The sequence below is a fragment of the Erpetoichthys calabaricus genome, chromosome 3, assembly GCF_900747795.2.
Source record: "Erpetoichthys calabaricus chromosome 3, fErpCal1.3, whole genome shotgun sequence".
Taxonomy (NCBI): domain Eukaryota; kingdom Metazoa; phylum Chordata; class Cladistia; order Polypteriformes; family Polypteridae; genus Erpetoichthys; species Erpetoichthys calabaricus.
The window spans coordinates 114,871,594-114,892,620 of record NC_041396.2 but is presented as its reverse complement, the minus strand read 5'-3'; the positions used below and the strand labels follow the sequence as shown (position 1 = coordinate 114,892,620).

General features: G+C 37.6%; 1 protein-coding gene across 3 annotated transcripts in view; it reads left to right on the top strand.

The window, feature by feature from the left end:
- Positions 1-21,027, top strand: part of lin9 (lin-9 DREAM MuvB core complex component) — a 322,562-nt gene that overhangs the window by 280,111 nt on the left and 21,424 nt on the right. For all 3 annotated transcript variants that reach the window (XM_051924272.1, XM_028797293.2, XM_051924273.1), the window contains exons 10-12: positions 10,655-10,756; positions 10,881-10,961; positions 15,198-15,323. In XM_051924272.1, coding sequence (XP_051780232.1) covers positions 10,655-10,756; positions 10,881-10,961; positions 15,198-15,323 — 309 coding nt within the window. The remainder of the gene's footprint in view (positions 1-10,654; positions 10,757-10,880; positions 10,962-15,197; positions 15,324-21,027) is intronic.

The following is a 21,027-nucleotide window of genomic DNA, read 5'->3' as shown; positions in this document are numbered from 1 at the left end:
CTTCAAACCATTCTTGAACAATTTTTGCAGTGTGGAAGGGAGCAGTATCCTGCTGACAGAAGCAGCTGCCATCAGGGTATACCATTGCTATGAAGGGGTGTATGAATGCCAGGGCCCAAGATTTCCCAGCAGAACATTGCCTAGAGCATCACACTGCCAGCTTGCATACTTCCCACAGTGCATTCGGCTGCCATCTCTTCTCCAGGTAAATGATGTACATGCTCCTGGACATCCTCATGATATTGAAGATAATGTGGCATCAGACCATTCCACCATCTTCCATTGCTCCATGGTCATTTGTGATGCTTACGTACCCACTGCAGACAGTTTCATTGGTGGACGGAATCAGCATGGGCAAGCTGTGATGCATTGTGTTTTCTGATTCGTTTTGTGCTGCAGTATCTCTTCTGTGAAATTAAACCACAGGGATTTGCCTTCACTCCCCACGGGCATCATTGAGCTTTGGGTGCCCAAGACTGTGTCACTGTTTCACCAGTTAGTTGTTCCACCTTAGGCCATTTCAGATAGATACTATTCACCACATACTGGGAAAATCCTAAAAGACCTGCCATTTCGGAGATGCTCTGACTCGGTCATCTAGCTATCACAATTTGCCCCTTCTCAAAGTCACTTAGATCCTTATGCTTGCCCAATTTTTTCAGTTCCAACAAATCATCTTCAATAATGCTGTCTAATATATCCAACCCCTTGACAAGTGGCACTGTAAGGAGATAATGTTTTTCAATTCATCTGTCAGTGGTTTTAATGTTCTAATAATAAGCCCATTAAATGTAGCTTACAAGGGGCAATATGTAAACTATGAAGAAATTTAAACTGAGCAAATTAAAGATTGGGAGTTCTAGATGAAAATTTAAACCCAAGACCACTGACCCAAATTTAAAAAAAAAAAAAAAAAAAAAAAGTCTTAATGGGTCCTAGACTAAGTTGGATGGTCTTAAGATTCATATTGGCACCTAAAATCAAATTTAATTTATAGGGGAGTGTATTGTAGACTCAATAGGAAATCATGTGGGAGGATTGAAGGGTTTAATCAGTTCCAAACTAGACATAACACATTAACCCAGAAGTATAAAATTTAATCTTGAAGTGACACCCCTGTATCATACCTATGTAGGATTAAGGCAGTGCTGAAATTCTGACACTGGGTAGAATCTTTGTTTTGTTTTAGTAGGGGAGTGAAGACAGCAGTAGTAAGTGTAGGATTTAAATACTGGTAGGAAATGGCTGCATTTGGAATTTAGATAAAGAAGGCTGTTTGCCAGAGTTAATTTCAAATTTTTGGGGACTTCTAGCAATTCCCGGGGCTTAGTATTATTCATAGTTTATAGCTTCCCATAGCTGCCTGCACAATACTTTCTCATCTGAAAGGCAAGACAATTTCAATAAATAAGAAAGATGAGCAAAATGACGAGGGGAATATTGGTACCTCAGAAAATAGATTGGAATAGTAATTGATAAACTACTAAATTCTATTGTTGTCATATTTGCCCCTTGTCAAAGTCCACTTAGATCCTTACACTTGCCCAATTTTCTCACTTCCAGCAAATCACCTTCAAGAATACTGTCTAACATATCCAAACCCTTGACAAGTGGCACTGTAAGGGTATAATGTTCACTTCATCTGTCAGTGGTTTTAATGTTCTAATAATAATTAAATGTAGCTTGCAAGGGGCAAAATGTAAACAATGATACAGGCAATTACAATCAATTTGCCCTTCTCGACTTCAAGCCCATCTGGGAGTACACCAAACATACTTTAGCTGTTTATGGGTTAGGAGTGATTGCGACTAGAGGTGCACAATATATCAGGAATTATATTGTTAAAATGACAACATCGAAATCCGGCAGATGTGTACATTTTAACCAATACAGCCGACCGATATAATTTGGGTTTGTCAACTTTGTCAGTTCGCTAAATAATTAAATGTTGCTTTCTTTGTTCATTGAAGTAGACATTAAGCTGCAGAAAAACATGCATGTAAGCATATCCCCTTGGGCTCACAAAAAAGAAAACACGGGGGTTTCCTAGTTTTGCTGACAGGAGCAGCCGAGTGGTCATATTTTTCTGTAAAAAAGGAATACAGCAGAGTTGCTACCTGCTCTTTCTGCAATAATGAGAATGCGAGGAGGCTGCAGAATTAAATCTTCCAGTACCACAAATTTAATTACCCATCTGAATAACCACAATAACAAATTATACACTTAATTTTTAGCAACTATTGCTACCAAAACGAAAGTTAGATCAGACACAGCCAGGCTCACTAGCAGTAGCCTCATACAGCAAACCCTTCAAAACGTGAAGACATTTCCTCACGACTGCACCAGAGCTAAAGGCATAACTACTAAAATAATGGAAATGATCGCACTCGATGACCAACCTTTTTCGCTAGCGGAGTTCGAGGGATTTCATCAGCTACTACATCATTTAGAACTTCAGTATATTCTTCCAGGCCGGCAATACTTTGCAGATGTCTCACTGCCTGCATTACTGTATATGATGTGAGTGCTACACATCTCCACGAGATTTTAAGAAACAATGTCACCAGCATTAGCTTCACTACGGATATGTGGAGCTCAGAGGTCAGCCCCATGAGCATGTTGAGTCTAATGGCACACTGGATTGACGAAAATTTGGAGGCAGAGAGTGGTCTTGCATAATAATGATTTCTATGGCTCTCATTCTACAACTTTCATTGCACAAGCATTCGATTCCATTTTCACGAAGTGGAACATTTCAAAAAGTAATGTGCATGTTGTGCTTCGTGACAACGCTCGCAATATGGCAAAAGCTATGGAAGAAAGTGGCATTAAAAGTTTAAGTTGCCTGGCTTACACTTTGCTGCTTGCTGTAAATGACGGCTTATTGAGCCAGAGAAGCATCTCCAACAGTTTTACCATTGGGAGGTAAATAGTTACTCATTTTAAGCACTCGCAGCTCACTATTTTGCGGCTAAGAGAAATGCAAACAGACCTTGGTACCCCAATAAGAATGCTTCAGCAGGACGTGCCGACTCGTCGGAACAGCACTTATTATATGCTGGTTGATCAGAAGTGCACTCTTGCTGCATATGGTGCTGAATACAATCTTCCTGCCCCTTCCACAGTGCATCAGTGGGCACTTGTGGAAAACATGATTACTCAACTCGAACCATTTGAGCAACTTACTAAAGACATAAGCATGCATTCATCCACAATTGCTGACATGACTATGTCTGTTGAAGCGCTTAAAAGTCTGCTTAGCAAGGGTGGCAAGACAGATTCCGGAGTTCAGACGGCGAAAATCATACTTTTGGAGGCTGTCACATAATGCTTCAGTGATGCATTCTCCGAGCCACTATCCTATCTACTGTCCTTGATCCACAGTACAAAGATCGATTCTGTGACCGAGAGACCAAAAAACAAACGCAAGAAGCATTTGAGAAATAACTGAGATGTCAGCTGGTGAAGGAGATGCAGAGAGCAACAGCGAACCACAAGAGAAAAAGATTTGCACTCGGAAATGTATTGCTGCTTCATTCCTGGATATACATGAAGAAATTCTTGAAGAAAATTTGTATGTGGTTGCAAAACCACATTCAATTGCCGCCAAGTTAAAATAACAGAATTGTAAATTTTTTAACAATAATCATACTAATTAGGAAGACCAGACGTCCCGAATTAATAATTAAAAAAAAAAAAAAAACATTGTTACGGATTTAATTAAAAAAAAAAAAATACAAGCCATACCCTGCAGCTTCCTAATATCCAATCAGTATATTGTGCATTTGCGGCTTGCTGGGACATAACTTAGAGTGTGGGGCAAACATTAGCTGAGAAGAAGAGAAACACGTTAATGGCATCACCTCACCTTTTTCGTCAGGTTTTTTTACAATGCATATTTGCTAGATGACCTACAAAACTGTTGTTGCAGTGGCACAGTTTGTGGGTTTCTCCATTTTAGACAGTCGAGTCACTGTGGAAAAATGTTGGAGGAATTTAATTTAGTGGATACTTAACAAAAAGGGGGAACAAGCATGGCAGAATGCAGCTTCAAGTTTTGTACCTTGTGAAAGATTTGTCTCCTGTGTCTAAACTGTAAAATATTTTAAGACAAGATCTACTCCAGTTTTAATGTAAGCATTACTTTAAAACAAAATCGCCCTAAAATACAGTATACAGCAGTCTCTCAATATTTCGAGGCACACCTGTGTTACAAAGTGTTTCATTGTGGAACAGCTTGTGCTGCATCTCTTAAAAGTGCATCCACATCACACTTTATATAGAATGCCCTTTATATGACCCAAATCACTATAGTCAAGCTTTCAACGTCACAAGTTTTTATTAATGGCGGTGGTTGGTACAGGTGGTTGTCTTGTTTTTCTTTACCACATATCTGGTCAAACTACCTATATTATAATAAAAAATAATAAATTATTAATAAATGTTCATAAATTTTGTTAGTTTTTTTTTTTTCAGCTGAATAACTTTCTCAGCAGGTTTCCAATCTCCAGAAATAACTGCACTCTCCAGTATTGGAAAAGCAATGCAGCGTGTTTCCCAACTTTGGCAAAGGCAGCGATGGCACCTTGTACCAGTGTAGACATTGAACACCTTTCCATTAGCTTTGTCAAATATAGTAAATGAAAAGAGAAGCAGACTTCCTGGTGAAAAGGCAGAAATGCTTCTTTTTGTTAAGAAAAAAACTACCATTTGTTCTTTTAAAGAAACCTACTTAAGACCAGGGTTACTGGCCTCATTGTACCTTTTATTGTAGTTTTACTTAAAGTAATATACTGTATATCTGATTATGGCATAAAGAATATGCGTTCATTTTTTACCCCCATGCTATGTTCTGTAATGACATGGTGTATTGATATGCTTAAGTTACCCAGATTGTGTACGTTAAGCAGATTTTTGTACATGGCCAGGTGTATTTTTTTTTTCTATAGAAACAGGCCATATCTTGCTCTTTTTCCTGCTTATATCTATAGCAAATAAGAGCATAAGTCAGTAAGTTAATAAAAAAAATTGTTCATCTGTTTCGCATGCTACTGTTGTTTCTTTGATCATGCATAATACATTTTCAACATAACTAAAATATTCAAACCTGAAGTAAATAAATATATATATATATATATATATATATATATATATATATATATATATATATATATAGAATAGATTAATAATATTTCGGCAGTCAGTTATCGGTATTGACAAAGATGACAAAAACATATCGGTTATTGGTATCGCCCAGAATTTCCATATTGGTGCATCACTAATTGCGACACCAAGGCTGTCTGATAGGCATTCAAAGGTTTTTGTCCAAAATGATATTAATTTGAGGCACTTCCAAAATGTGAAGCCCAATGATGCTGGAGCTAGATTGCAACATTCACATGTTGAATCTTGACCTGGATACATTTTGCACAATTTTAAACAAGATAAATGTGATTGATGAAAGATTTTAAGTTGAACGATTGAATGTTTTGCACATACTGTATAGAGCTAGAGTGTATTCTTTCCATTGCTGCCTTCCAATGAAAGATCCTTTCCCCACCTGGAATTCAATTTTTATTAAATTTATTTTACATTGAAAATACCTTCCAGCACAATAAAATTGTTGTAATGTGTATTGCTTGCACAAGAGGGCAGTAATTTCCAGTCCTATTACAGTTAAAAAGTGTACAAAATCAGTGCAGTATTACATTCCATTATTTGTTCATTTGTTCTTTATCCATCCATCCATTATCCAACCCACTATATCCTAACTACAGGGTCACAGGGGTCTTTGTCCATAATTTGTCTTAAATATGCATGATTAAAACCAAAAGTTCAGCAGATTATAAAATATTTCACAAGCGTATTACAACAGAGATGATTCATAACAAACTGAGCATTTTCTTGCATGTAGCAGAACTCCATAACTAGCTAATGGTACAATGGCTTGTATTTTACTGATTTAAAAAAAAAAAAAATTCTAGGTGACCAAGCAAATACTTCAGTTTATAGTATTTATCAAAACATTTCTCGTTAACTGAATACTTTACTGTATGATCTTCTTGTTTAACCTGCAGTACATGCTTTGCACTAGTAGAAGGGGCCTGGTACGGCAAAGTATTTTCTTGCTAGATCAGTAATTTGTGAATATTGTCCACATCCAATAGCAGTTTTCCACCATAATAGCAAATTTGGCAAGTGGTAAAGATGCTTCCTCTGTTTCATAAAGTTGTATTTTGTCCTTCAAGAACTAATTTCATGAATAGTTGTGTCCAGCAAAGCAATCAGCTTAAAGAACATGTTTTTTTTTTCCAAACATTTGAGTTACAGTATGTTCCCATCTACTTTTCTGAGTTTTCAGTGGATGTATTGCATTCTGCCTTACTGGTTTTGCTAGCATCTGTATCTGCCAGTCACTATCATCTTTGTAAATATTGCTCTATTTGACACTTCTCAGTTCATTGCCACACTAATCACTGATCACACATGTGTATATGCTGTATGTGTACTACACGTTTTATGATTTACATAGTTTTAATGTTACAGAATCATGCATTTGCATTTACGTGTTTTTGTATCTGTAATTTTGTATAATGTAGCTGTATTATCACGGATGTTCACCTGTTCATTATTTTGGTTCAACTGCCACACATAGCATAGCTAACTGCTGTGTTTGTGTGTGTGCATGTGTCTGAATGTTAGATAGCTATACACTATAGTGCCTCACATGTGGACAGCTGCTTTAAGTAAAATGAGACTTCTGTACAGCTGCTTTACAGTGCCATTTGTGTATAGCTTTAAATGAATGTGGACAGCAGCCTTGAGCAAACTGAGACTCCTGTGTAGCTGTTTTATAACACCCCATGTGTATGATTTTATCTGTATGTACATAACTGTCTTAAGCAAAATGAGATTTCTCTATAGCTGCCTTAAAGTGCTCCACATTTACAGCTTTACCTGCATGTGAACAGATGGTTTAGCAAGGAGAATTATTGGCTTGGCATAAGCAGTTCCAAGGGTTGGTTTCAGATCTAAGCATCCATAAATGTCTGCTTTGCTTCCTTTTGAAAACATTCCTTATCAGCTGCTGACCCCTGTGGAAATATGACAATAATCCACACATAATTCTCTTAACACTATACATTGACACAAACAAACAAATAAATCACACAGTGAAACCTCTAGTAGTAAAAGTAAGAAAATGTATTTTGAAGTAGTCTTATTGAAGGATATTTATTGTACCTAAGGGTGTAAATGACGACAATGGGTTCCTTAGCTCCATAACTACTTAAGCTTTTCTTCACTCCTCAGAGGTCTTTTTGTCTTGACAGTTTAAATGAGAATGCAGAAACTTTGCCTAGGTGATGGTGAAGCTCTTCTTTGTGTGCAGCTTGTATCCCAAAACTAAAGGCCTCTTTCTGCATGGATGTAACAATGATTTATGTAAATGATTGATGATCTTAAAAACACTGTCATGTTTGCATTACAAAACTATGTTATTTCCCCAAACAGATGGCTGTGCTAATCTTATTTACCTCAGGCTACTCAAATCAAATGAAGATTGTTAACATCTAAAATTAAAGTTTTGTTTGAGCACTTGTTTAAGCATGGCCTGTTCCACAGTTCAAAGTTCAATTCAGCTTGTTTGATAAGCATTAGTATGACTCATCTTGTTTTATTGTAGTTAAGAAACATCATTTATAGTTAAGTGTAATATTTTGGAAAATTTCAAACCACATCTCCACACAAATGCTATCCTTGAATTTGTAATGCAAGAAAACACCTTTAAAGGTTTATTTTAACCTAGTCAACATGTACAGTGCTCGGTTGCCAGTATATGCCATAGGTCAGGACTACAGAAGTCCATCATGGCAGCCAACGTCTTGCTGGCCTTTGAAACTGATGACAGAAGTAAATTTTGTCACCATGAAGTGAATCATAATAGAAAGATGAAACACTCCCCCTCTTTGTAATAGCAAGCAAAATAAGGATTAGTTATGGGTCAGTATAATTTATTCTTCATGAATAATTGTACAGTTTGGGTATTCAGAAAAACTCCTGTGTCAACCACTACTAGTAGCAGAATCTTAATTTGATGAATTCAAATTGGGTTAATTTCAAAAAATATTTCATAACTTGGCATGTTCTCGAGCAACAGTTGAGACGATGGAAGCATGATGATTTACTCTTACTGTCTACTCCTCCAACTAGAAATTTAACACCAGTTCATATCACTTGCAGAAATTATTAGATGACACTTCACTTATGGGGTTTATTGATAAGGGGGATGAGACGGAGTATAAGGAGTCAGGTGGAGAATTTTGTTTCTTGATGGAGAAAGAATGGTCTGCCACTAAACATCAGCAAAACCAAGGAAGTGGTTATTGACTTTCACCGCACCATAGATTATATTATATTAGATAGATTAGATAAAACTTTATTAATCCCATGGGGAAATTCAACTACATACAGCAGCAGAAACATAAAAAAACAAAAATACAGACTCACAGGGTAGATTATACAGCCAATCAATCAGTCAATCCATAAATTAAATAAAAAATAAATTTAACAAATACATTGGGTGGAAGCATTAAATTGCTTAATGGCAGTGGGCCGAAAAGACCCCTAGAGGCGCATCTTGGCACACCATGGTAGAATGAGCCTGTGGCTAAAAGGACTCCAAGAGAGAGCCTCAGGATGGTATCTAATTTTGCCAGCGTTTTACCCTGTGATGGAACAGGCTTTACTAATAAATTGTTCAAGCATTGTGCTTGTTTTGTGCTCCCTTTGTTTCCTTAGGAGACTGTAGTATAGAACTTGTAGTATAGATAGTCTTGCTGAAGTTGAGTTGCAGTTTCTTGTCCCTGCACCACAGATTCCATGTATTCTGACTCATCTACATTATTAATGCAGTCTATGAAGGATAAATCATCTGAAAATTTCTGTTGATGGCAAGCGCTGACATTATGCTGATTGTGCTTGTCTCTGATACAGTGACTCAATTCCTCAGTGTCCTTGCCCTGTCACAAAGAATATCCCATTCAATTTTTTCAGACATCCTACAGAGCCCCCCCCAGCCTCTGTTGCCCATTCCTACGCAGTCCTGGAGGCGGCTAGCAACCTCTGGAACATAGGGTTTATATGCAGGTATGAGCTGCACCAAAATGGTAAAAAATTAGTGAGGGTGGAGGAAAGTGAAACATGGTTAAAGGCCCCAGAAATTGTGATGAAAGCAGCCATATGGTTAGTAGAGAGTTTACTTATTACAGAGTATACTGTGTCTGTTGTGATTGCCGTGTCTGCCAAGGAGGGGGCATGTAAACTGCCAGCACAATCACATATGAAAACACTCTCGGCATGTAACAAGGTCATAAGACCACCGCAAGCAGCTCAATATTCAATTCTCATACCTGTGCTTTAATTGTAATGTATCTGGGGTAGCACCATTTTTCATGTATTTCTCCCTTCAAGTACTTGGGGGTCCACATTAATGACAGGTTGGACTGGTCTCATAACACAGAGGAACTATATAAGAAACTGCAGAGTGGGCTTTTTTTTTTTTTTTTTTCTTAAGAGACTTTTTTAATAATAAAAAAAAAAAACTTTGGTAGTGACATCCATCACATCTTGTACAATTTTGGGATGGTCTGTGTGATCTATGCTGTAGTGTGCTGGGCAGGTAGCCCCTTCAAGAGAGGCCCATAGAATCAAAAAACTAATTAAAAGGGCAGGCTCAGTTATGGGATACATTCTAGAACACCTGGAGATAGTACCAAAGGAGAGAATTAAAGCAAAACTGAGTGCCATTATAAATAATGCTGCACGTCCTCTTTCTGACACACAAACACTATGTAACTTTCAGGTAACAAATTATTAAGCAGTGTGTCAAGATTCGCTTCTGGGGCTCCTTTATACCAACAACAATACGTTTGCAAAATGCCTTAGTGTGACAGCCAAGTCAGTAGTTTTTCTTTTTCTTTTTCATTATGATGATTGTTCAGATGAATGTGTATATATTTATTTATTTATTTAAAGAGCTTCTGTAAAAGCCAAGTTTCACCGTGGGGACAAATAAACATCGGTCTGTCGATGTATCATCCACCACCAAAGACATCTGTGGTCCAAGTGCAGGCAGGCAAGATCATCTGCAAAAATAATGGTGTTAATATTGTAGTTCATCTTGATTTCACTCTTCAAAAGGCTAGTATAGCCTTCTAATACAGTGAGTTTTTCTTTTCCATTTGTGATTGTTAAGGAGAAATGGTGGAAGAAAGCTGTCAACCATTTCCCTTCAATTTCATGACATTACTTCAGGTTACACTGCACCAGTTACAAAGGCTGAACTATGAATGTGAAACTATGGATTTGAACAGATGTCACACTTAACACTACTCATTCTCTAGACCTGAAACATTGTGATCACCACCAAGTTGTTGAAATATTTCTGTGGCATATGCTATGCTGATGATGAAGATATTAAATCAACTACAAAACATGTGCAAAACATATATTATTTGACTGATATAGAAATGCTTTGTGATTTTTACATGTACATTAGTGTTCATTTGAATTATGGTTAAATATGAAAAAGGTTTGCTTTTACTGGTGTTCTTGTATTACATATTTTTTCCCCCTTTTTTTTTCTCCCCTTTAGGATAGTGATCCCTTGCTGTCACAATCGCCATGGAAAAGTAAATTAGCAGGCTCTGATGGAGAAACCTTAGGTGGATTTCCTGTAAAATTTCTTGTGCAAGTAGTAAGTTATTTTGCATTTAGCTTTTTTTTATTCATGAAATTAAATGTCTTGAGTTTAATTCACAGGGTAATATTTTGATGTAGTGTTGACATAATTTCTGTATTTTTTCCCTTTTGTCTTAAAGACAAGATTATCCAAAATCCTCATGATCAAGAAAGAACACATTAAGCAGTTAAAAGAAATGAATACCGAAGCAGAAAAACTGGTAAGAACCATTATTATGTTTCCAGACTTTGACACTACAGTAACAGTACAGAGATCCAATAATAGTCCATTTGAAAATGCAATAAACAAGAACGCTACCATCAAAAATAGCTTTGTACAAATAATGTATATTAGTCAATGTAATACTTAAAATTTCATATCCTATTTATTATAGGCATGTAAAGTCTTTATTGTCACATGTAAAGAATACAATTAAATTTTTACTTGCATGTGCTAAACATTAAGCAAGTCACCACTCTCCAGTGCCGTGATTAGTACATACAGTATAACAATTTATCAAGCTGTTAGACTTGACCAGTGATTGACAAGAATAACTGTTCAGCCAACAAGTTAACCCTGTTATTGTGTACATGTGTGAGAGTTTGTTTTTTTTTTTTTTTTTAATTAAAGTAACATTTACTTAGAACCAGTTTGGAACATTACTTCATTCTAACTGCTATTAATCTTCTTTCTGTCCCTGAAATCTTTCACTTGACGGCAACAATTACAGTTGTGAATGTAGTGAGATGCTCTGAATTCTGCAATAATTTAAATGTTGCAACCTTATTCTTTTACTGTGCCATTTTACAATTTGATTTATCCTGTTTTGTTCCTAACAATAAGATTTGCAAACCAAGACAGAAGAAAACGAGTTAAGACCGACTAAATGCTAGGGTTATTTTAAAAAAAAAAAAAAATGCTAGGCTTCAAGCTAAAATGAAAAATGACCCCGCTTCCTTTAACATAGCCTTTGTACTTTTTTGAAGACTGTTTCAATGTTTTGGCTTAGTCATAGTTGAACTGTGTTTGTTACAAAATACTTATAACTTTCAACAATATCTTTTGACTGGGCTTTGGTGGTTTCCTGAAGCAAAATTTTTTATTATTAAATAATAAAGTATTTGTCCTTTAGTTATTATAACATTAAATTGCAGAAAATATTCAGCACACCAGTTAACAAATTAGTGTTTCTGCCTCAAAGCTCCAGCTGTCAGTGTTCACATGCTTGGATTGATGCATTGATCTTTCTCTGGGTGTTCCATTTTTCTTCTCAAATCTCAAACATTCTTCCTAGGTTATTGTATGAAAAACTGCTCATTTTACTAGTCTGCATTTATTAAATCTTATACCCATCACCATTCAAGCATCTGACCAAAAACAGTCAAATATGATAATTTCCTTGTATTTTAAAAATATTGTATTACTCCTGGGTTTGGATCTGAGAGCCTATGTTCTTCAGGTGTCCGAGAGCTGCCTGTGGGTGTGGGAATACCTAGGGAAGCTGCCTATAAAAACCAGCCCCCGAGCAGTGGAGGTGGGTGCAGACAAGGTAGTGATCAATGGATCCCTCTGACTCTAAACTGGACAGATCAAATTTACCTTTTATTACATGCAAGATATGTATAATAACTTTTTTGTTTGTCGCATCTGCACTGGACACTACAGCTGTACGGCAAAAATGATGCCAGACACTGCGACACACCACCACTAGCACTTGCTGGGTTTTCACGCTATGTGTATGTATTTTTTTCTCAGTATGCATCAGTGCAGTTGCAATGCCATGTATCTGGTGTGGTGAAGTTTGAAGAAAGGCTGGTTATGATGAATAAGAATATGATGCCACAGGTCATTAAAAAACAAGATAGATGGGCAAAAATATATGTAATACATCTGTTCATCACATATGTAGGTCATCCACTCAAGAGAATATCCTACTTGCCCTTTCACTTTTAGTCAGTGGGTCTGACTCCACCTTCTCCCCTTCCACTAACCCCATCCCACCCCCAAAACCAGTTTTGGAGTGGGAGACGGTGGCACTGACAAGAAAGCAGGAGACAGAGCTGGAGGTGGAAGAGTTAAAGATGCTAAGATTTGAATCAAGTGTGACGAGGGTGGACAGGATTAGAAATGAGTACATTAGGGGGTCAACTCAGGTTGGGAGACAAAGTCAGAGAAGCGAGATTGCGTTGGTTTGGGCATGTGCAGAGGAGAGATGCTGGGTGTATTGGGGAAAGAATGTTAAAGATAGAGCTGCCAGGGAAGAAGAAAAGAGGAAGGCCTAAGAGAAGTTTTATTAATGTGGTGAGAGAGGACATGCAGGTGATGGGAGTGACAGAGCAAGATGTAGAGGACATGAAGATATGGAACAAGATGATCCACTGTGGCAACCCTTAATGGGAGCGGCCGGAAGAAGACGACATTACTTGTTTCTTTAAAAAGTAGTCTGACTATGTAACGCGGAGTGATTTCTCCTTAGAGGTTATTTTATAAATTTAAACTACTTGTAGCTAAGCATAGGAATTTCAAGTGACCCTGCTGCAAATATGGGGAAAAAAAAGTGACAGCTGCTGTTAGGCACTTTGAGACATTTCTGAATCTGTTTGGAGCCAGCTGTCAATATGTCAAGCCAATCAGTGATGGACAATATCATTGACCATCAGATCAGCCCTACTTGGCGGTACAGAATTTAGAATAACATTTAAAAAGACCATTTGACTTATCAATTCTTATTCCAGCTGATGTGTCCATAATAATGTTGTTGACCTCCAGAACATAACACAAGCTTACTGTTTTGAATTTCACTGCTAAATCGTTTTTTTGTTGCTTGTACAGTGCCTTAAAAGATTTTTGAACGTTAAGATAAATGGTAGCATTTGGTTCACCTTTGTCTAATTTTTACATACCCACCTTGTGTGTGTTTGTATGTATGTGGTTGTGTTATTTGTCCTGTAAGTCCGCATCCTTGTTTTTTTGCTTCTAAATCTCCCCTTGGTATTTAGATAGATAGATAGATAGATACTTTATTAATCCCAATGGGAAATTCACATTCTTCAGCAGCAGCATACTGATACAATAAATAATATTAAATTAAAGAATGATAATAATACAGGTGAAAAAAACAGACAATAACTATGTATAATGTTAAATATTAACGTTTACCCCCCCTGGTGGAATTAAAGAGTCGCATAGTTTGGGGGAGGAACGATCTCCTCAATCTGTCTGTGGAGCAGGACAGTGACAGCAGTCTGTCGCTGAAGCTGCTCTTCTGTCTGGAGATGACATTATTTAGTGGATGCAGTGGATTCTCCATAATTGATAGGAGCCTGCTGAGCGCCCTTCGCTCTGCCACAGATGTTAAACTGTCCAGCTCCATGCCAACAATAGAGCCTGCCTTCCTCACCAGTTTGTCCAGGCGTGAGGCGTCTTTCCTCTTAATGCTGCCTCCCCAGCACACCACTGCGTAGAAGAGGGCGCTCGCCACAACTGTTTGATAGAACATCTGCAGCATCTTATTGCAGATGTTGAAGGAAGCCAGCCTTCTAAGGAAGTATAACCGGCTTTGTCCTTTCTTGCACAGCGCATCAGTATTGGCAGTCCAGTCTAATTTATCATCCAGCTGCATTCCCAGATATTTATAGGTCTGCACCATCTGCACACAGTCACCTTTGATGATCACTGGGTCTATGAGGGGTCTGGGCCTCCTAAAATCCACCACCAGCTCCTTGGTTTTGCTGGTGTTCAGGTGTAGGTGGTTTGAGTCGGACCATTTAACAAAGTCATTGATTAGGTCCCTATACTCCTCCTCCAGCCCATTCCTGATACAGCCCACGATAGCAGTGTCATCAGCGAACTTTTGCACATGGCAGGACTCCGAGTTGTATTGGAAGTCCGATGTATATAGGCTGAACAGGACCGGAGAAAGTACAGTCCCTTGTGGCACTCCTGTGTTGCTGACCACAATGTAAAATATAAATATAAAGTTAATCTAATGTGTAAACATACATAATGGCTTTTTCTTAACATATCTATAACTGATACTATCTCTGTGCACTTGTTAATTTTACATGTACTTCAAGTTGACCTAACATTTGATAATTATAAGGTTTGGCATGATTAAAAGTATTGTGTAATGATAAAGTTTTGGGTAGCTTTACATTTGTGAAGTGTCTAGAGTGATTTATTAGAACAAAGAAATTTATTGTGGCAGTAGAACAGATGTTTAAAATTTCTGCCATTAAGGTTGTACCTGCTGTCATTGTACTTCTATTTTTATAAAGAGACTTCCACAGTAAGGAATTACACATATCACCAGTTGTTTTAATGTATAATAAAATAAAACTAGTTGGAAAGAAATTATACAGAATGTGACCATTCTATTTTTTTTTTTTTCATTTTACACTGTTATTGGCCATGTAAACGTTTGCCAGAGTAACACATTGCCTTTTCATTTCAACAGAAATCCTATTCAATGCCAATTAATATTGAATTCCAGAAACGATATGCCACCATAGTCCTGGAGCTAGAACAGCTCAATAAAGACTTAAACAAGGTGTTGCACGAAGTCCAGCAATATTGCTATGAGGTAAGACTTTGCATGGTGTTCTGTGTAAGTATGTTTATTCTGTTGCTGTTTTAGATAGATAGATAGATAGATAGATAGATAGATAGATACTTTATTAATCCCAATGGGAAATTCACAAGAAAAGAAAAAACACATACAGTCATACACGGAGCTGCTGAATTAAAAATTAAATTAAAAATTTAAAAGCTCTGAGGGAGGGGATAAAGATATATTTTATTTGCTGATCTTAAAAACCTCCCAAATTTTTATGATTGATGGACACAAAAAACTGAAAACATCACATGTAGGAGAGAAGTATTGCAGACCTTATTTTACATAGTGAAGACTTCATTCCATTTACTTGTTTAGTTTTTGTTGTGAATTGCTATCAAGAATGAAATTCTAGTGTTTAAATTTAGTTTTGCAAACCGTGGTAGTACTATTATTTTCATGTGTACAGAGTACAGTGAAATTCTTACTTGCATGTCTTGCCAATATGCAACTCTCCAGCTCCATGAAAAACAAGTATGTTTTAAGAGACATACAGATGCGTGAGCAATGTTAGTGTGAGTGAAGAGCATCGCTAAAGGAACTAAAACATTTATCCCCTTAAAGTCAAGAATAGTTTGAGATCATTAGTTCTAAATGCTACAGGGTGTGGTACTGTGGTTAGTGATATTGCCTCACAATTTTAGAATTTTGGGTTCAAATCCTCAAACCTGGGCACTCTTTGTAGAGTTTGTGTATATTCCCCAGCTTTGTTTCGGTTTTCCCCATGTACTCTGGTTTCCTACTGCATCCCAAAGACATACATTTTAGGTTAATGGGCATTTCTAAACATGTAAGCTTACACACTTGTTCATATGTTTTATGTGTCTGTGTATTCCCTGGGGTGTACTTAGCACCTTTCCAAAATTCCTTTTCTTCCCTGTGCTCATTGTTGCCGAGAGAGACTCCAGGCCTAAATTGTATTAATTCAGTGTAAGAATGAACAAATGGTTAGAAAGTCGGATAAGATGTGGTGGTGTTCCTGTTTCTGCAGTTTGCACTGCTTAAAAAGTGAAGAAAGAACAATTTTAACTGAAATTACTGGATTAAATTAGCTTGTTTGCGCTAATCTGTTCTGATCACGTTTGTTTCTTGAATAGTAAGAAAAAGCCAATGTTTTTGTAGTTTTACAAAGGTGGTGAAAAGAGGTCCTTGATTATGAAGTATTTGAGAATTAAAATATTCCAGTCAAAACAAACATTTTATTATATTTAGCAAAACTATATGAACTACTGTATGTATGTGGCCATGTATTTTGGGAGAATGTGTTAGATTGTTGAACCACAGAGAGCATGTGTTAGCTCATTGTCTTTTAAGAAGTTGCATCCTACATTGCAAAAAAAAGAAAAGCTAAGCAGTAGTACATTCTACATACATATCAACCTTTAACACTAGAATTACCAGAGCCTACAAAAAAACTCATAGATCCTTCCAACCTTAAATCGCTTTACACCTCTCCATCAGCATCTTTTGTCCTGTAAATGTGATGATAAGCAGAAGCAGCCTGCAATCACATCCCCCACCGCCGCACAGTTTTCTCAGCACAAGTCTGTTTACCTGCGAGTCAGTTGCTTGGAGTTTTAATAGAGTGAGAAGTCAAGCAAAATGACACCTTTTATAAATACTATATCGTTATTTGGAACACACGCATTTCATGTGTGTTCCTTGTCTACAACAATCTATATAAACACATCGTTAAAACAAACTTTTTTAATGTTTTAGTAATAAATTGAGAAAATGTAGACGTGAAGTGTATAATGTGTTAAGCCTGAATTCCAAATATCAAATAAACACTTTCACAAAAGGTACAAATATAACAGAACAAGTGCGCTTCTATTCAAGAATATAACCGCAGAAAAAAAACCCGCGTTATGGTGCGACATTCACATGCATTTACTACGATCGCTTCGGTGGCACAACGGTATCAACTGTTGACTGGTAATCAGAACTTCACGGGTTCAATCCCGGACAAGTCCGTTTTGAGAAGTGAGCTTCTCATATTCTTACTATTTTAGAATAAAAACATACCGTATTTTTTGCCCCATAAGATGCACCTGACCATTAGACGCACCTAGGTTTAGAGGAGGAAAACAAGAAAAAAAAATTCTGAACCAAATGGTGCACTAATATGTTTAATAAAATATAGCAGAATAATATTTCAACCATGTAAATTCAACAGCGGTATTAAGAAACATCATCACTGTCATTAACAAATAAGGAGAGACTTTAAGGTTCAAGCACTCTTCTAGTTTTATGGAAACCCCAAGAACTCCTCATCGCTAGTGTCAGAATTTATTAAGCTCAGTTGCTCACAATCACTTTGCAGGAGCACGTACCTATCATCACGCGGCATAACCTGTCCAAAGCCACCAGGGGACAAAGCACGTTTGGACCAATGCTCCCTGAAGTTACAGTATATCACCAGTCTAGTCCCATCTATATTTGTAATGCCACAAAGCCCTTCATCTCGTGTTTTGTTGTGGGTTTCCAGTTTGAAAAACGAGAATGCGGTGCAAGCACAGCCCTCGATTCAAAAAATTGCTCTGCATACCTGTTTGTCTCGTCTGACAGTAGCTGAAAGGCAGCTTCAGGAAAGAACAGCCTGAAGTAGTCCAGCGGCTGGTAATCTGTCGAGTCCAGAGTCCGACTCAGTGATAATGCGCAAAACATCGTCTGCTGAGTATTTTGTTTTGTGCACTCGCTTCGCTCCCTCATGAGATGTAGATGCTATCTTGCCTTTGTTTATATTTGTTTACATTTCGCAACTCACGCACACGCAAGGATTAGATGCCGAGTCAATGAGTCTAACATTCCTCCAAGCACAGAGGGAATGCCTGTAACGTAACAGTGAGTTTTGTCGCCCTCTACCCGTGGATGTCGACTTTTGTCAGGTAATACACATCATGGTCTGTGACGCAATATTCGCTCCATAAGACACACAGACATTTCCAACCTTCTTTTGGGGAAAAAAAAGTGCGTCTTATGGTGTGAAAAATACAGTACATTTGATTTTAGTCTGTAACAGCCGGTGTAAATGTATGATACTTTGTAAAGGTTAGCTTTGTTTTTTCTCTCGGTCGCATTCACAATCCCACAACCATAAACTCCACATCCCCCCAACCAACCCCATCTGACAAGACTGTTTTCACATCATGACGATCTATAACAAAGGTGAACTCAAATCACGATGACACTTCTACATCGGAGCAAGAATGCACGTCACACTTTTGCCATCGCTGTACTTTGTATATGTACATGGAAAGCTCTGCAGTCTACGTGACTTTACGCTGTAGGAAGTAAGTAAATAAATAAAGGTAAACAAGTAAATAACATTCGATCTGGCTCTTGTATACAAAGTACAGCTGAATGTGGAAGCTGACGTAGTTTTTATAAGCAGGCATCAGTACCAACCAATGCATTGCCTCAATGCCGCGCCTTCGCTCTCTAAGTCTTTTTCCTTTCCATCTCTTTTTTTTTTTTTTCCCTCTCCTTCTGTGCCGGCCCATTAGGCTCTGTGGGCGCAGTGTCTCAATCGTGCGCCACAGGAAGCCATAAGCAATTACTCCAACTCCCCACGGCTGCACGATCGCGCACATGGGGACTGGATTATTTAACACTAGAATTACCAAAGCCTATGAAAAAACTTGTAAATCCGGCCCACATCAGATCCCTTCGCCCCTTTCCGTCAGCGTCTTTTGTCTTGTAAATTTGCCTATCAAGACAAGCAGCAAGCAGCCTACTATTCCACCCCCCCCCCACCGCCATGGAATGGGCGCAAAGTTCTCCCAGTTCCTGCCTTGATTATCTGGGAGTGAAGTGCTAGAGTTTTAGAATGGAAATAGATTATTTGGAACACATGCATTTCATGTATGTTCCGTTTCTACAATAATCTATGTAAACACATCGTTAAACGTTTTTCATATTTTAGTAATAAATGACAAAATGTAGACATAAACTGTGTCAAATAAACACTCTCACAAAAGGTTCAAGGATAATGTAACCGCTTCTGTGGCGTAGTGGTAAGAATTGCTGACTTGTAATCAAGAGTTCCACGGTTCAATCCATACTGCCTCGTATATTTACCGTTTTGAGTAGTGAGCTGCTCTTATTGTTAACATTATACAATAAAAACATACATTTTATTTGCGTCTGTAACAGCCGCTGTAAATTTATAGTACTTGTAAAAGTTGGCAGTTTTTTTTTTTTTTTCCAAACTTTTATTCTCTCTGTCACGATCACGGTACACATTACCGCCCCAGGGATCTGACACTGTTAGTTTTTATTTGAAACTGGGAATAACTGTAGATGTGAGTGGAGTGGTGAACTGAAAATTCTCTAATCTGGATGGATAAAAGCTGACACACAAACGCCAGTGAATCTGCTGCCTTCGTATCTCATTGTCACTTGATTTTTTTTTTTATTCAGTTTTATTGAGTGTTCCTGCTTACGCTGAATTAGTATGCGCCTTTTGGTCCATGATGTCAAAGCCTCACTGACCAAAAACAGAGACTTGGGTATATATATTTGGAATTATTCATTTTATGACCTGTATAGTACATTTCGGAAAATATTGTGGCACGGATGCAACATTATTCATACTCTTTCGCATAACATCTTATGGTGGTAATCCGTGTCCGCATGTATTTTGTTTTTGTTTTTTTTTTGATCTTCCCCAATCTCAATATTTTGTTGCATGGTGCGGTTTCTTTTGTACTCCAGGACATGCAGAGGAAAGAATAGTACAGAGAGGTCAGTTCAGTGCTATATGGGAACTGTTAACATTTTAATTTGATGATTGCACACACCCAAGGGCCATCCTTCCTACATTTACGACATGAGAACCTGTTGCAATGTACACACTTTCCTCTATGCTGTGATTCCTATTACTGACACTGACTGAGTTTGCTTTCCTGAGGGAAGCAAGTGGCTGTCTTAAAACAGAAGCTTGCTTTCCTGGGGGAAGAAAGCGGTTGTATTGGAACAGAAGCTTGTCGATGTTGCATCCTCCTTTTCTTTTTCTATCACCTTTTCTTCTAAGAAGCGACTACGAAGCTCATCTGCAAGGTTAGCAAAGAACACTCTTCTTTTCTCTGTGGACCCCGTACATGCCTTGCATAGTATGTGTGCGTTGATCACCTCCAGGTCAAGCATGTTATTGCACCAGCAACCTGCGTGTTTCTGCTCGCACTGAATAAGCTCATGCCTTCTGGTGCATGATGTCAGCACAGCACCGTAAAAAAAAAAAAAAAAAAAAAAGACACAAATATCCCTGGGGAGTAGTATGTACAATATCATGATCGTGACTGAGAGAATAAAAGTGAGAAAAAAAAAACACTTTTACAAATACTATAAATTTACAGCAGCTGTTACAGATGCAAATCAAATGTATGTTTTTATTGTATAATGTTAACAATAAGAGCAGATCACTACTCAAAACGGTAAATATACGAGGCAGTGAGGATCGAACCAGGGGACTCTTGATTACAAGTCAGCAATTCTTACCTCTACGCCAGGGAAGCTGTTGCATTATCCTTAAACCTTTTGTGAACGTGTTTATTTGATCTTTGAACTTCAGGCTTCAAACATTACATAGTTTATGTCTACATTTTGTCATTTATTACTAAAACTAGTCATTTAGCCGGTTACAATAACGGGCGCTAGAACAGTAGTGCATAAA